This window comes from Lethenteron reissneri, chromosome 35 (assembly GCF_015708825.2).
Source record: "Lethenteron reissneri isolate LAM-NWPU_2019-01 chromosome 35, ASM1570882v1, whole genome shotgun sequence".
Lineage (NCBI taxonomy): Eukaryota > Metazoa > Chordata > Hyperoartia > Petromyzontiformes > Petromyzontidae > Lethenteron > Lethenteron reissneri.
In genome coordinates this window covers 8,864,504-8,878,521 of record NC_083813.1, presented here as the reverse complement: position 1 = coordinate 8,878,521, position 14,018 = coordinate 8,864,504, and the positions used below count along the sequence as shown (strand labels likewise).

The 14,018-nt window shown below is 44.8% G+C and overlaps 1 protein-coding gene across 2 annotated transcripts in view; it reads left to right on the top strand.

The window, feature by feature from the left end:
- LOC133350894 (matrix metalloproteinase-16-like) overlaps positions 1-14,018 on the top strand; it is a 54,085-nt gene that overhangs the window by 14,430 nt on the left and 25,637 nt on the right. For both annotated transcript variants that reach the window (XM_061565726.1, XM_061565727.1), the window contains exon 3: positions 3,058-3,206. In XM_061565726.1, the coding sequence (XP_061421710.1) occupies positions 3,058-3,206 (149 nt within the window). The remainder of the gene's footprint in view (positions 1-3,057; positions 3,207-14,018) is intronic.

Genomic DNA, 14,018 nt, shown 5'->3' with positions numbered 1-14,018 from the left:
TTTTCCCTTGAAGTACATAACTTCATTTATAGATTTCCATGTTTAAATTGCATGCGTTCCCTTGTTTAAACTGTAATAATGTGTATAATTCCAATTATTATTCATAAATCTTTAGACAACACACTCAGATTCAGAATCTTTACTTATCTTGGAGAAATCCGATGAGCTATGAAGCTCTTTTTCACAGATATCCAGTAAGGGGTAGGTCAGAAAGTTACAACAACAACAAACAATACAAAACAACATCGGAGTGCAAAGTATCGGAAAGGAAAACAAATTACTACAAATAAATACTTGAAATACTCGTGCTGTATATGACCATGTGATTTGCACTGTATTTACAAAACCGTATGCAAGTACAAATTATGATCTTAACGAGTTATTCACTATTCTTTGGGTCTTTCGGTAAAGTCGCGTAGATAGGTTAAAAGAAAATGACAAAAAAAATAACTTCCTGTTCCTGATGACAAACGCTTGTGTTGCGATCGAAACGTCGTAGTTTATTGTAATTGCCTGTAGCATATGGTATAAAGCGGCCCTAAATATAAAAAGAAACACATAAATATTACAACGCTAATTTTCTATACAACCAGATAATACGACAAATCGCTAACCTTAAACACACAGTCGTTCGTAAAAGTTGAAGGCAGTATAGTACTTTAGTAATAGAGCAAGTGCAGAATCACTGAACCGGAATTGATAGCTTGAAAGCATTTAGCGCGGAGCCCTTGAAAGTGCGGGGCCCGTAGAATATGTAGCTACTTTTGCTACTGGGATAATCCGGCACTAGATTTGCTCGTCCAAGTTCTCTGCAATGTTCTTTCAGCTCATTACGCAAAACTCCACATGTGCATATTTGTATAAATCAAGGCTGTAGCCATGGAGTCAACATTGGGGGGGGGACCAAATCTTCCAGGGGTCTGGGTCTCCTCCCAGAAAAAAATATATCTAAATTTGAAAACTAATTTCCTGCCTAAAATATTAAAAAATTTACTAACACATAGCATGGATTTTTTATTTTTATTTTTTACAATAATGTCTACTAGTGTATTGTATTACATTGTTCTGTTTTTTCTTTTTTACCTTTTCTTGTTTCATTGTATGTAATGGCAGAGATTAGGGATTAATAAAGTACAACCATAACCACAATACTATAAACAGAAATCTATGCATTGTTATATGAAGAAAAGTCCAGATAATGTGGCCAAGGTTTAGCAAATTGTTGTTTTTATTTACATAGCATAGCAATTATTAGAATTAAAAAAAAAAATTATAGCAATATATTGGGGGGGGCATTTTGAGCATATTTAAATATTGGGGGGGATGTGTCCCCTCCAATATATATTATAATTATATTATAATTACGGACTTGGTATAAATAAGAAAAACTTGTACTCTCATACACGCGCACGATTCAACGCATGGCACTAGGCTTAAGAATCGATGTTAATCGATGCACCCTTACAAGAGCGAATTCAATTATGCAACCTTCGCATGCACTAATGACCTTCAATCTCAGAGCGTCCGCAGTCTCTAAACTTGAGTGTGCGCACAGTCGACATGCTGGGATGTGGCGTCTACCCCTTAGGAGTACTGTAGTTGCATTTGCTGTGGTGCCAATTGATTTATATAGCCCATGCTCATAGGCTGACTATGTAGGGAGCTTTGTTTAGATGCTTTGACGGTTCTGCATTCCTTGTAACTAAGCTGCACATGTATAGCAATCTAAGGCGTTGTTTGTACGCCTCTTGACATCCCTTTCTCATGGTGCTTTGCAAAGTTCTTTCTGTTCGATTGTGGTCTAAAAGGATAGAACGCTTTTTATTTTTTATTTGTTCAATGAAGTTGACTCTTATATTTGGCTGACTCCAAACCCCACCCCCACACTCATCTTTTGCACCCCCAGTGAGTGAAGGGCGGTGTGAATGTTAACAAATTAGTGCCCTAGCCTTTGAAAGTCACTTCCCGTAAACTCGGGCACTTGAGTAAGAACAGTAATGGTTGCTGGGTAGACAATTATGCACTTTTTTTGCAACAGGTGAGAGGCTCCAAGCTTGTCCAAAATATTTTAATTAGTTAAAAAAAATAACAACCAAAAAACCGGCCCAAAGTGTTTGAAAATGTTGCTTTTACAAATGATATTTGAATATTTCATTAGAAATCACCGGTGTCTCATTTGTATACTTTGATTCAGAAGAGACGGATACAGTACTGATCTTTACTTGGTTTATTTCTGCCGTTTTTATGTTGGAGAGGTTTTTCCCCACATCTGTGAAGAGCTTACCTACAATTTGTATTGAATTGAACTAACTATGCACTTCATCGCAGATTTGTTTCTTTTAGTTTTTTGTTCATCTCTATTTTGCCCTTACTCTCTTTGCGTTCCAAATTAGACATGGTTCTGACATTGGGCAGCTAAGATATATATAGTCTTTTTTTTAACCCTCCCTGGAGGGATTTTCCAATAGAATGTGAATTTCCCGCAAACCCACAAGCGCTGGCATGGGACAACTCTGTGTAACGTCTGAGCGGCCGAAAATGTGGAGGGTATTTACGCGCACAGTATGTTAGCAATTAGGAGGCTATCCGATGTGTTTTCGGGGTTGTACCGCGGTGCTTGTTTCGGCACGACCGTCCGACGTTTAGCCCCAATGTTCTGGGAGATTTTTGCCAGAAAACTCAATTCTCCAGGAGGTCTCGCAGAAAACCGAATTCGGTTCCTAAAGAAACTTTCGGGCAAGTGGGGAGAAAAGTCAGACATCTTGACGAACAACACCGCGCTACAGCCCAAAAACACAGCTGCCGTGCACAACCGCGAAAAGGCCATGCAGCACAATCATAAAAATTGAAAACGAATTTCTTTCGAGCGGCTTTCTGTGTTTCGTTTGTTGTCCTTCCCCCGCACCTAAGATTAGCACGGTTGGTTATGTACGGCGTGAAAGAAGTTCAAACATAGAGTGCATACGTAAGGCTGTTTTCCTTTGTGGCTGTTGACGCCAGACAAATGTGTGTCTCCGTGGTGTGTGTGCGATGGTGGTTGTGCTGCGGGTACTGCAGGCGTGGCTGCAACGGTACGGCTACCTGCCTGGGGGAGATGCCCGCATGTCCACCATCCGCTCGCCGGGAGTCATGTCGGCCGCCGTCTCTGCAATGCAGCGGTTCTACGGCATCAACGTCACCGGCACTGTTGATGCCGACACCCTCCGGTGAGTGGGCAGTCGCCACTCTGCTCTGGCCGATTGGTTGAACTTTAAAGAACAATGACTAAATAAAACATTTCTCGAACTGGTGTCGTCCATGGACGGGTGGTTTCCATCTATCGCGATCTTCAGCGTCGTGGAGAGTGCCATCCAACTGCAGACATCGGCCTGCCAACTAATCCATTTCCTTCCTCATCCCCACTTCCCTTCCATTTTCCCTTGTAGAATCAGTTTAATCGAATTTGCAAACATGCGGTGTTTGCCACAGTCCCGTGTAGCATGCGCTACATGTGTGGCCATTATTGCACGTGCAGTAATTTGTTTTAGAGATTTATCCAATATCAGTTCTTCCAGGCCCCTTGGGTTCAGGCCACTCTTTCTCATTAAGGGTTTGGAAATCCAATCTCTTACTTGGACACACCATATCTCGGCCGACAATCAGAGTAATCAGGCCCTATCTATGAAATCCATAAATAAGGGATTTTTTTCAATGCTAGTAAGTACCAGCAAGGCACACATTCGTGCAATACAACGTTGTGCCTTTTTAAAGGTCACCTAAATATTGTTGAATAAAATGTGCATTTGGTATTCATATTTACATTTTCTCGCCAAATATTGTGCTTGTGTGTATTTCTTTTTTGCCAGCTGAAGGTCGACGTGACGGAAGCATTTGTTGTTTTCATGAGTTGCCATGAGTTTTTGGTGAGAAAAAAAACAACCCTAGTACTGCACTGCATATGATTTGATTTCCTGCTCACATGAGCACCGAGGAGGTGCTCTTTCCCTTGTCCCCAGCCCTGAGACAGTGGTGAAGATACTCATTGGAATGGTGGGAGCCAAGTTTAAATCCATAAGCAACCACCATTGACATCCCCACAAGATGGTAGCTCCCCTAGAGGAATGATGCACCGAATCAAATCCCAGCCAGGGCTTGAGCCCTCAACTGCCTGGTAGTGAGCCGCTCGCTCTACCTCTGAGCCACCTGGCTGGCTGTGCCGTGTGTGGCTATAATTATACATTATTATAGATAAAAGGTGTTCTTAGCAAGGACAGGCTCGTATGATCGTTGCACATTTGAAGCCGGGGTTATTTATATATTTATTGTGCATTATAATTTGGAAGCACCATTTCACCGGCTTTGGTGAAATGGTGGATTGAATGGAATAGGTGACGGAGTTCATTCACAGTGGTAGAGCGTACATGCTCTCCGGGCTGTCGCCTGTGCCCGCACATAAGATCTGACCACTGTTAATGCCCCGAATTACAATTATAATAGCCGCGGCATGGAAGTGCACTGAAGCGTGCCTCGGAACAGCTGATTACAAAACCACACAATGGCGATAGCACCTTCTGGCAAAGAGTTATTTACCCTTTACTCTTAGCTAACCCACCCCGTAAAAAAAAAACACATGCGAACAGTACTTACGTAAGCCACTTATGGGCGCATGTTAAACTTTGCTGAGACATTTGCGGTAAAAATGCTGGTGGTTTTGTGTTATGCGTGTTCCAATAAGCGTGTATATTTACATGTGACCCGCATACGCTTCTCATGTGACGTGCGATCAAGTGACCTCAAGCATGGTTTGGATAGTTCTAAGCCGGGGAAATCGCACGTGAACACCGTGCACATGTGTGATAATTGGTGAAGCTCTTCCTTATTAGCCCAATTAAATTTCAACACTTGCCATGAAGGGCCCACTGACATTTCATTGAAGCACAAAACAAGTAAATGGTTAAGAGCCGACTGTTCCAGTTTTAACGTGGCTTGGCTTGTGGACTTTACGCACTCTTGGGATATGTTCGCAGTCTCTCCCGTATGATCCCTAAAGTACAATCGAGCTCGTCTAATCAATTTAATGAAAATTAGATGTTTACCGATTAAAAAAGCATTTACTTAATTCTATGGCGACTCGGAAAAAGGGCTTTTGGTAACAGCTTTGCACACAGGCCGCTAAGCCATACCAGTAGCATGAAGCGGATGAGTTTTACACTTTCCAGCGCTAAATTAATCACCAAGTAATGTCATCGTCGCAACCATTGCCTGGGGGAATATGCCTTAACGTAGAGTGGACAATGCGCATAATCTTTGGGTAATATATGTTCATCATAAATACTTCAAACGATTGATATTTTTTTAGTTTGTGACGTCACCATCGGTAGATACACTTGTTCATATTCGCCTGTGTGACGTTATTACTGTTAACCATGCGGTTATCTGTTTAAACACGCATAATTTGATGAATTCGTCTCCTCTACCCGAGTCACTGCAACACGGAAAGCCACGGGGAAAAAGAATGAATGCGGTGATGCTTCGGCAAACCACGGCATGGATACGAGCGAATAATAGATGAATGTTCTGCCACTTCCGTGTTAACCCCTCTTCATCTTCATCATCATCTATCACCGCGTCCTGTCTCCGCCTGGGTTGATTTAGCAACAACGTGTTCCTCCATATCCCTCTGTTTTCCCAGGCTCACTCTATCTCTTGTATAATATGCATCATGCAGTATCTGCCCTCTCTCTTCTTCTCCAAGCCTCTTCTGTCATCTTCCATCTCTTCCATGGATATCTTCTAGGACTCTTCCCTAGGGTCCTCATTTGACAAACCCCCCCCGTCATGTGGCCATTGCCATCAACATCTCGTCTGTTATGCCTCATTAGTGCCTCCACTCAGAGCCTTTGACCATGATCTTTCTTATTTTGTCTCGTCTATTTTTTCCCCACGTCGCTTCTCGCAATCCTCATTTCTGCTGCCAGGGGTTTTACTTTTCCTTCTTGCTTCCGTTGTCCACGTTTACATCGCACATGTTAGGATTGGTACGAAAACTCACTTAATGTAAGATCATCCAGATAACCCTGGATCATAGGATGAATAAATATTATATTAATAGGATATTAGGATTTTTTTTCTTTCAGATTGATTCACGGGTATGGATGACTGGAAGATCGGGACACGCATAAGCGGAGTTTCCCTGTCTGCACAAATTCTTATGTAACGTATCGAGAGTGTCTAAATTTCGACTTAAAACTTTCGTGACTGCGGGAATTCATATTCTTGGTTTTTCGGTAAAGTCACGTAGATAGAAAATAAAATAAAAATTAAATTAAAATAAAAAAAATTATTATAATTTAAAATAAAAGCAAAAACCCACGACGTTTCGATCGCAACACAAGCGGTCTTCATCAGGCGGAGAGAAAAGAGGGGGCAAGCCTCCAAATGTAACTGCTTCTAATAAGGGCTTCCAAAGTGAGCAAAGCTGTGCGGCGTGAACAGCATGGGCGGGGCAGCCAGCGCCAATGTAGGAGCAAAGCACCAGCGTTACACAAGTAAAGCGAGTGCGTTAGACAATGGGGGAGGAAACAGAGGTCGCAAACGGGTTTTGATTCCCGTACCCGTACCCTGGGTACGGGTACCCGTTCCCTACGGTTACTCACCAGTGACTCACGGCCTACCCGTACCTGGCCGAACCAGGGTCGCAAACGGGTACCCGTACCTGGCCGGGTACGGGTAGCCGGGTATCGGGTAGGGTACGGGTATCGGGTACCCGGTTGCGACCTCTGGGAGGGAGGGGGCAGAGATAGGGGGGAGAGAGGGTAGAGATAGGGGTGGAGCTGAAGGCGAGGGCGCAGTCCAAGTGTGTCTGCCAAGGTGGTGGACCAATGAAATAAGCTTGTGCGCAAGTGTGCACTGTTAGATCGTGGGGAGCCATAGTGGTTGCGGTTAGCGCTGCACTGCGATACGATCCCGGCGGCCTGAGTTCGATTCCCGCTCACGGCTAACACCAGTGACGAGTATCTGAACCGGTCCTGGGCCTCCCCTAGGTCGACTCAGCCTCAAATAAGTACCTGGCGCGATGTGTCAACATTGGTACTAGGGAGACAAAGGCTACCAGGCGTGGTGCTGGCCACCCACCCCCTCGTGCGCCATGCCAGCCTTCATAGGTGCTCGCTAACAGCACTTGTCCCTACAGTCTGTTAAGACTATATGGGGGGGGGGGGGTTTGTCTTTGTTAGATCGCAGGACCATGAGAGATGACATTGGAATCCATGTGGAGGCCTTCATCTAGTAATGGATTGACCATGGTTGATGATAATCGAATACATTATTTAGTTTAAAACATATATTTCATTGCACTCATGAAAATTGTATTTAGTTTTGCTTATAGGCACTTTCTGTGATGGCAGGAGAGTTTGGATTGGGCCCTGGGCCTTGGTAAGCAGACGCATTTTTTGAGGTAGCATCAGAGGGGGCTGCGGTTAGCAGTGTGTTATTCTCCAAATCAAATGACTTTAAATATTTAAAACCCAATTCTAACTCAAGCTGCATTGAGACCCCTCTTGTCACGGAGCACACAATCCTTCGGAAAAAGACGTGAAGCCAAATTTCCCATACATTGCCAATCTCTGAAATAGTGGTCCTTTGTGTCCCAAGTGTCGTGGCCAAATTCGCCCCTCTGCTATAAAAGGATTGTGTTTCGCAAAGCAAACAAGCCACTCTTTGTGACCAAGGCATATGCAACTCATATGGGTGGCTCCATACATAATTATGTTAAAATAATAATACAGTCAAGTTTTTGTCGGCTGTTCCGGCCTGACTGCCAATTGATGATGTCGCTTTGTCTGTCTCTGTGAGCCGAGTGAAGAGCCAACACGCCATGGCTGCTATTGTTAGCCATTTAGGACTGTTATAAATGAAAAGACACTTGCATCCTCGTGCATTGCTGCTATTAGGAGTGGAATGAAGCTTTGATTCCTCGACTAGTTTTGAAAGCTTCGATTCCTAAGCCCTTGATCGAGGCATCGAATTGCGTTTGAAAGAATCAGTATTTTGAGATGTGTAATGGGTAAGGGAGAACATTACTCCTGCAGCCACTGATAGCACGACAATTAACGACAAAAAAAATAAGAACTGATTCTGGAATCAAACTGATCTTGCACTGTGAATATTAATTTAACTGCCAGTGGAGGGTGAATTGTTCCACCTCTGCTGTCTACCCTTGCAGAGTGCTGAGCTTCTGTCCCAATCAAACTTTTCTCCACAAAATAAATTAGTTGGCCCAAACTTTGCTCTTAAACTCACCTCCCACATTGTGAACATCGTTAGAAACAGAGGTGTAGAGGCAGCTCTATTGCTGAAGCTAACGGCATGGCCGAGACCACTTTTTTTGCAAACTCCTGCAACCTTCCTCCTTTGCGTCGTTGCACAAAAACAAAAATATGCACTGCTAATTTCTGCCCTCTGTTATTGCAACGAATGCCATGGGAAACCCTCAGAACTGAGGAACTGGTTCCCATCACATTCTCCGTTGTTGGCAGGTCTCTCCGTGTGAGAGATATACTTCGGCTTCCCTTGCGGAAAATGATGCTACATCTTAATGAGCTCAGTCCTGGTTGAATAGAGTGCATTGATCATTGAATGGCGAGTGAATTGACCCCAGGTATGCCGAAATGGCCCTCTTCGCCCATTATGGCACTAAATGGATAAAGGCCTAGTTGAGTGCTCGTTGTATTGGTTGGTGTTTGCTCCATTCCTGTCGACTGGTCCAGGGTGCTTGCTGACCCCAGGCCACCCACTGGTTCCCAGAAAGCCCTGGGTGTTTCACATAAACCACTTTTATGGCCCACGCAGTGTGCAGTGTGCAGAATCCTGGATTAATATGGATTTATCATAAATTTCTCAAGTTGCGGTGTTGTGTATTCATGCGGCCAAATTTCCTCAGCAATCGATTGCCGCTGATTTTCAGATTAATGAAAATGCAAGATCCTAACAAGTTATTCCATGTTGATTGATGTAAATGCAAATGTGAGGCCATGCAAGATATGTTATTTGAGCTGGAAGCAAAGATATCTTCTAACCTTAAGCAAATAGTACCTCATCGTAATATACCCACGACCAGCTGTGCATGCATGTAAATCTTACGGGAAGTTATTTACAATATTTAATAACGGTTTAACTAAGCTCCACCACCTCATTTGGGGCCTGGTCGTAATGACAGCAGTAAGTCACATGCAAAGTTACACATAGACAAGGCAGTATCATTTAATGTTAACAAATATTTATTCACTAAATTGGATCTTCGCTTAGAAAAAAAAAATCCCACGACGCCTAACTAAAAGTATTCTACGGACATTTCGAAAATGACGATAGAACGGGTTGCGATAAAAAAACAAGTAAAAAGGTAAAGGTTCAGCCTTGCAATTTGCTTGCCCATGTCACTGCAGCCTTCACGAGAGGGAGCTTAGAAGAGCCAATCCATAGGGTACTTGGCCTACATTTAACTACTACGATTCCACGCTGTCCAAACATTCCTGGAGGAGGTGGGGATACTCACACTTTACCCCACCACACGTGACGTGACTATTGACTAACTGGTGTCTCCATTTTTACTTCTGGGTGGGGGGGGATGTGGGGGAAGGCTTCGCTCTAGAAACTTGCTTGTTATTTAAACTGCCCCACTGGGAGATCAAATCATACCGACGACCTCCGGATTACCGGTCCAGTGTGCTGACCGTTTCACCACGGCGGCATATCACGTAAAAAAGTGAATAAATGTCAAATGGAAAAGGCCTAATGGAGTTTAACTGCAAGTGTGGAAGGTGCAAGTGATGAATCGCTTGCCAGTCTGCCTAACCCCAGCTTTCACCTCTTTGTGGTTAGCGTTTGGTGGAAGGACAGCTGGTTAATAATACCCAGATTAAATAAGCTGTTACAGGATTTGCATGCTAATTATAGTGCAGAGCAGGGATCCCAACAGAATGCGTACAGATTCCTTAATTGGTATTAGATTAAAACAACTGTATTAGGATGTGGTGTTAATTGCAACATCTGCAGCCCAAGGGAGTAAAATATGATGCTGTGTTTCCTTTTGATGTTCAGGTCAATCAAATAATTTTAATCACGCGAGGTCTTTTTTTTAGCTAAAAGTGCATGACAGAGTGCTGTTTATTCATCTAATTACCTACTGTTGGTTGTTTCGGAACGTACTAAATTCGGAGCCATACTGCTATTCAATTGTGACAACCTCCCATTTTAGATATTGCCGTATTGGTTAGCACAGTGGACTTGCAATCCTGAGAACGCTAGTTCGATTCGATCTCCCCCAGCGTGGCAGTTGAAACAACGAAGAAGCTTCTTAGTTCCCCTTCCTCTGTCCACCCAGCAACATTAATGGGTGCAACACGCTTAATCGATCGACAAAGTCACATGTGGTGGGGGTAAAGTGTGGGTGCGCCCACCTCTTCCAAAATGCCTGGCCAAGTGTGGGAGAGTAGGCCAAATACTCGATACAATGGCCATCTTGAGCTCCCTCTGGAGAGGGCCCTTCTGCCAGCAGTGACGTGAGCAAGGAGTTTCAGGGCGGCAGACTTTGCCGTTTACCATTACCCTTCCGTAGTTGGTGATCCGTTCAAAATTAACGCTCCTGGCTGCATTCGGCCGTCGCGTGAAGTATTTCATGGATGGATCCACCGCGCGCACTGCACCACCCACAGATGCTCTCTGCTCGTTGAGCCCCTGACTCAAGGCCTCTCTTTCTCAGCGCGGGCCAACCCAGGGATCATTAAACAAGGAGCGAGCGAGCAGCAACTACTGCATTTCAGGGGGGGGGGTCACCACTGTCGTGCGTAGGGGATCATTAAACGGAGAAGCGGGCAAGGTGGAACTGCTTCATTTGAGGGATCACTGCTGCCGTTTCGGGACATAATTAAAAGGTTGGGGTCGGAGGGGAGAGGGCTGGGGTGTGCACGCGTGGACTTCGCATCATTCGGAGTGAATCGTCAATTGAGGACTTAATTGCGCGACAGATTTTTATGGGCTGCGCGTGGTGGTGGTGGTGGGGGGGGGCACAGTGAAATACGGTGCTGACGCGGCTTCACCTGGGAATACCGCAGCCACCACACCCCCACCCCACCTCCGGATATAAACTGGAAGAGCAAAGGAAGCCCCGCTGTTGGTGTAGACATTTCAGACGTACACCCACTGTGATCGAAGACTTATGGCTTTCGTTTTAATTAGTGATAATATGCTCTTATACTGCAAATGATCGCAGCCAATGTCAATCTGATAACTTATTGGTGGCCAAAAATTGTTGGTTACTGCGTTACAGACAAGACAGAGCGCAGACATTGTCGGCAAGATTACAGACCAACCTGCATAGACACTCAGCATCTCCAAATGCTTACGTTGACTACTAAGGAAATAATATGCCAACGTTAGCAGTAAGTGAAGTAGCCTTGCTCTCTTTAAACAGCGCTTGGAGATAAAGTCCCGTGCCATCCATAACTACGTTTCGCGTCAACTTTGGTGTTGACAATCGATCAGTTGATCAAGCGGTCAGACTTCACAGTCGATCGCGTCGGAACATTTTTCAACGTGATCGGTTAACGCACCTGCTCTTCAAGAGCCTTCATACAAGCGTCGCAGCAATTTGCATTTATTTAAACTTTTTATTTTATTTTATCGAGGTGAGGCATTGCCCTTTGCGGCCAACGTTAGCGTGTGCCAGGTTCAAGTGGCATCGGCGAGTTTTGAATAAAAATGTTAAGCCCCTCGTGAAGTCGTCTCGATCTAGTAAACATTGGTCAAGAGACTGTCGGAATACTTTAAATGGCCCTCACGATCTTCTCGAGGGGGTTGGCCTTAGCAGTGTGAACAACGCACACGGCCGAATAAGCTCGATCCTACTACGGTCACCGCCACTGACGCGTCGTAACGCAAACGCCCGAGATGGCGCAGCGAACCGCACGTGCGCCCGTGTTTTGTAATGCACTGCTTATTAAAAGTATAAGCGCCACAGGAATTCATTATGGCCATCTCTCCACGTCAATTTCTGCTCTGCTGCAGGAGCCGCGGCAGCAATTAGTGTTTGCGTGTCGATAAAGTGCTGCGCGCGTGCATTCGGCGAGATTGCGAGATGTACTAATTGGAATTTTGTCTGATTGCCATGTCTGGGCGCTCGCTTCGGCGAGCAGTGCAGCCTGTTGACCGTTAATTGCGAGTGCGCTCATCCCGTCCTCGTAAGGCTTATAAATAATAAACGGCCTCAATTTGCGCCCGGATGGTCAACGTCGTCGCTGGACACGCGCGCGCGTGCAAACAACTCGTTGCGCGCGTTTGCACCACGAGACGCGCATTACCTACTAGCTGCTTCGCGCCCGGTGTGGTCGTCATGGACTGCCATGGCATCGGGGATGGCTGAGTAATGAATCGGCAGTAAGTACAGGATACTGAACAGCTATTGATGCTGTTATTGAGCTCTGATACACGCATGCTCTCCAGATTTACGCCGTCGATTGGCCGCACTGCGCGCATATTAGGCAGACGTATTTCCGCGCTGTGTTTAATCACGGGGGGGTTGTTCAGTGCACTTGTCACGGACCACGTGCTGGGATAGCATACGTCGTGGGTACATTGTTGCAATGCGACTTTGAGCGACACGTGTGCCTTTTGGGTGCTGTGTAGACTTATGGCGCTGCTCAAGTACGTTTCTGTACCAGTTGACTGCCCACCTCTGTGTCATCAGTTAAGAGCCAATGAAGTGATATCCTCCCCTTATGTGCACTGCGTGGGAATGCTACAATGTGGTACAATGCGACGGTGAGACATTGAGTGTGCCTAAAGGTGCTACGTAGGCTTACATGTCGCGTCGCTGCTCAGGTAAGCCTTTATACCAATTGACTGTCCACCTTTGTGTCATCAGTTAAGGGTCAATAGAGTGATATCCGCCCCTTAAATTTTAACTGCCTTCCCTCTCTGCTCCTAATTATGCAGTCAGGCACCTCATGAATATCAGCATTGCAAGCCACACACCACGTTTGTTTAAATCTGTTGAAAGTGGTTGGTCACGTGAACATAGCCTCTATGGGTATCAGAAAATCGATCTAACCCCAAAAAACCTCTATTATGGATAAAATATATTGTGTTTGTCTAAAAGCTTAACAAAAATATCCAGACTCAGCGGGGTGCAGTGGATGACAACGCCACTGTATGAACCCGGGAAGCTGAGGTTTGATTGACGGCTATCACGAGTGGCAAGTGGTGATCTGAATTGGTTCCCGTGGCCTCCCTTCACCAAGCTTCCACTGATTAGTGTGGCGAATCATGACCATTGCCAACGCGGTGTGGGGAGGCCTTCAAACAGCGGTGGGGTTTGCAATCGGCGAATGAGTAAGTAATAGTATGACCTGTTTACCTCGTACCCAAATGCCACGACATTTTTTCGGGGCAAAAACTGTGGGGCAGGTGTAGGCCCTGAACATTTCGGCAAGCAAACAAGTCTGCCGTTTTTGGAGAACGCAGACCAACGTTCCAGGCAGGACCAGCTTCAAGGAATGGATGGGCATGTGGGATGAGCGCATGACATCCACGCAGCGCTGCAGACGCGCTATCAAATGCAAGCCTCTTCAATCCCTCGGTTAATAGACAGGCTCATTACATATGTGTAACATATGAGCTTCATTGTTTTTTTCTATTTTTGACTATCCTCATGTTAAGGTGAATTTTTATTGTCTTGACTTTGCCTTCTCTGCCACCAAATGGCACACGTTTGTTTGTTTCATTGTTGGTGCACGGTAAACGCGAGAGTGTAAATTAGTTTTGTGCAAATCAGCGGGTTGTGGAATGCAGGACATGCATATTTATACGTGTATATGCCGATTGTTGAAAGTCGAAGTGCTGTCTGTATCTCACAGTTCATCCAGGCGATACAATATGCATACGTTTAATGTCAGGATTTGTATAGATAGAGTACAGGTAAATACTGACTGTAATTTATAATACATTTGGATTATTATAATAGTTGCATTTTTTATTCTAATACA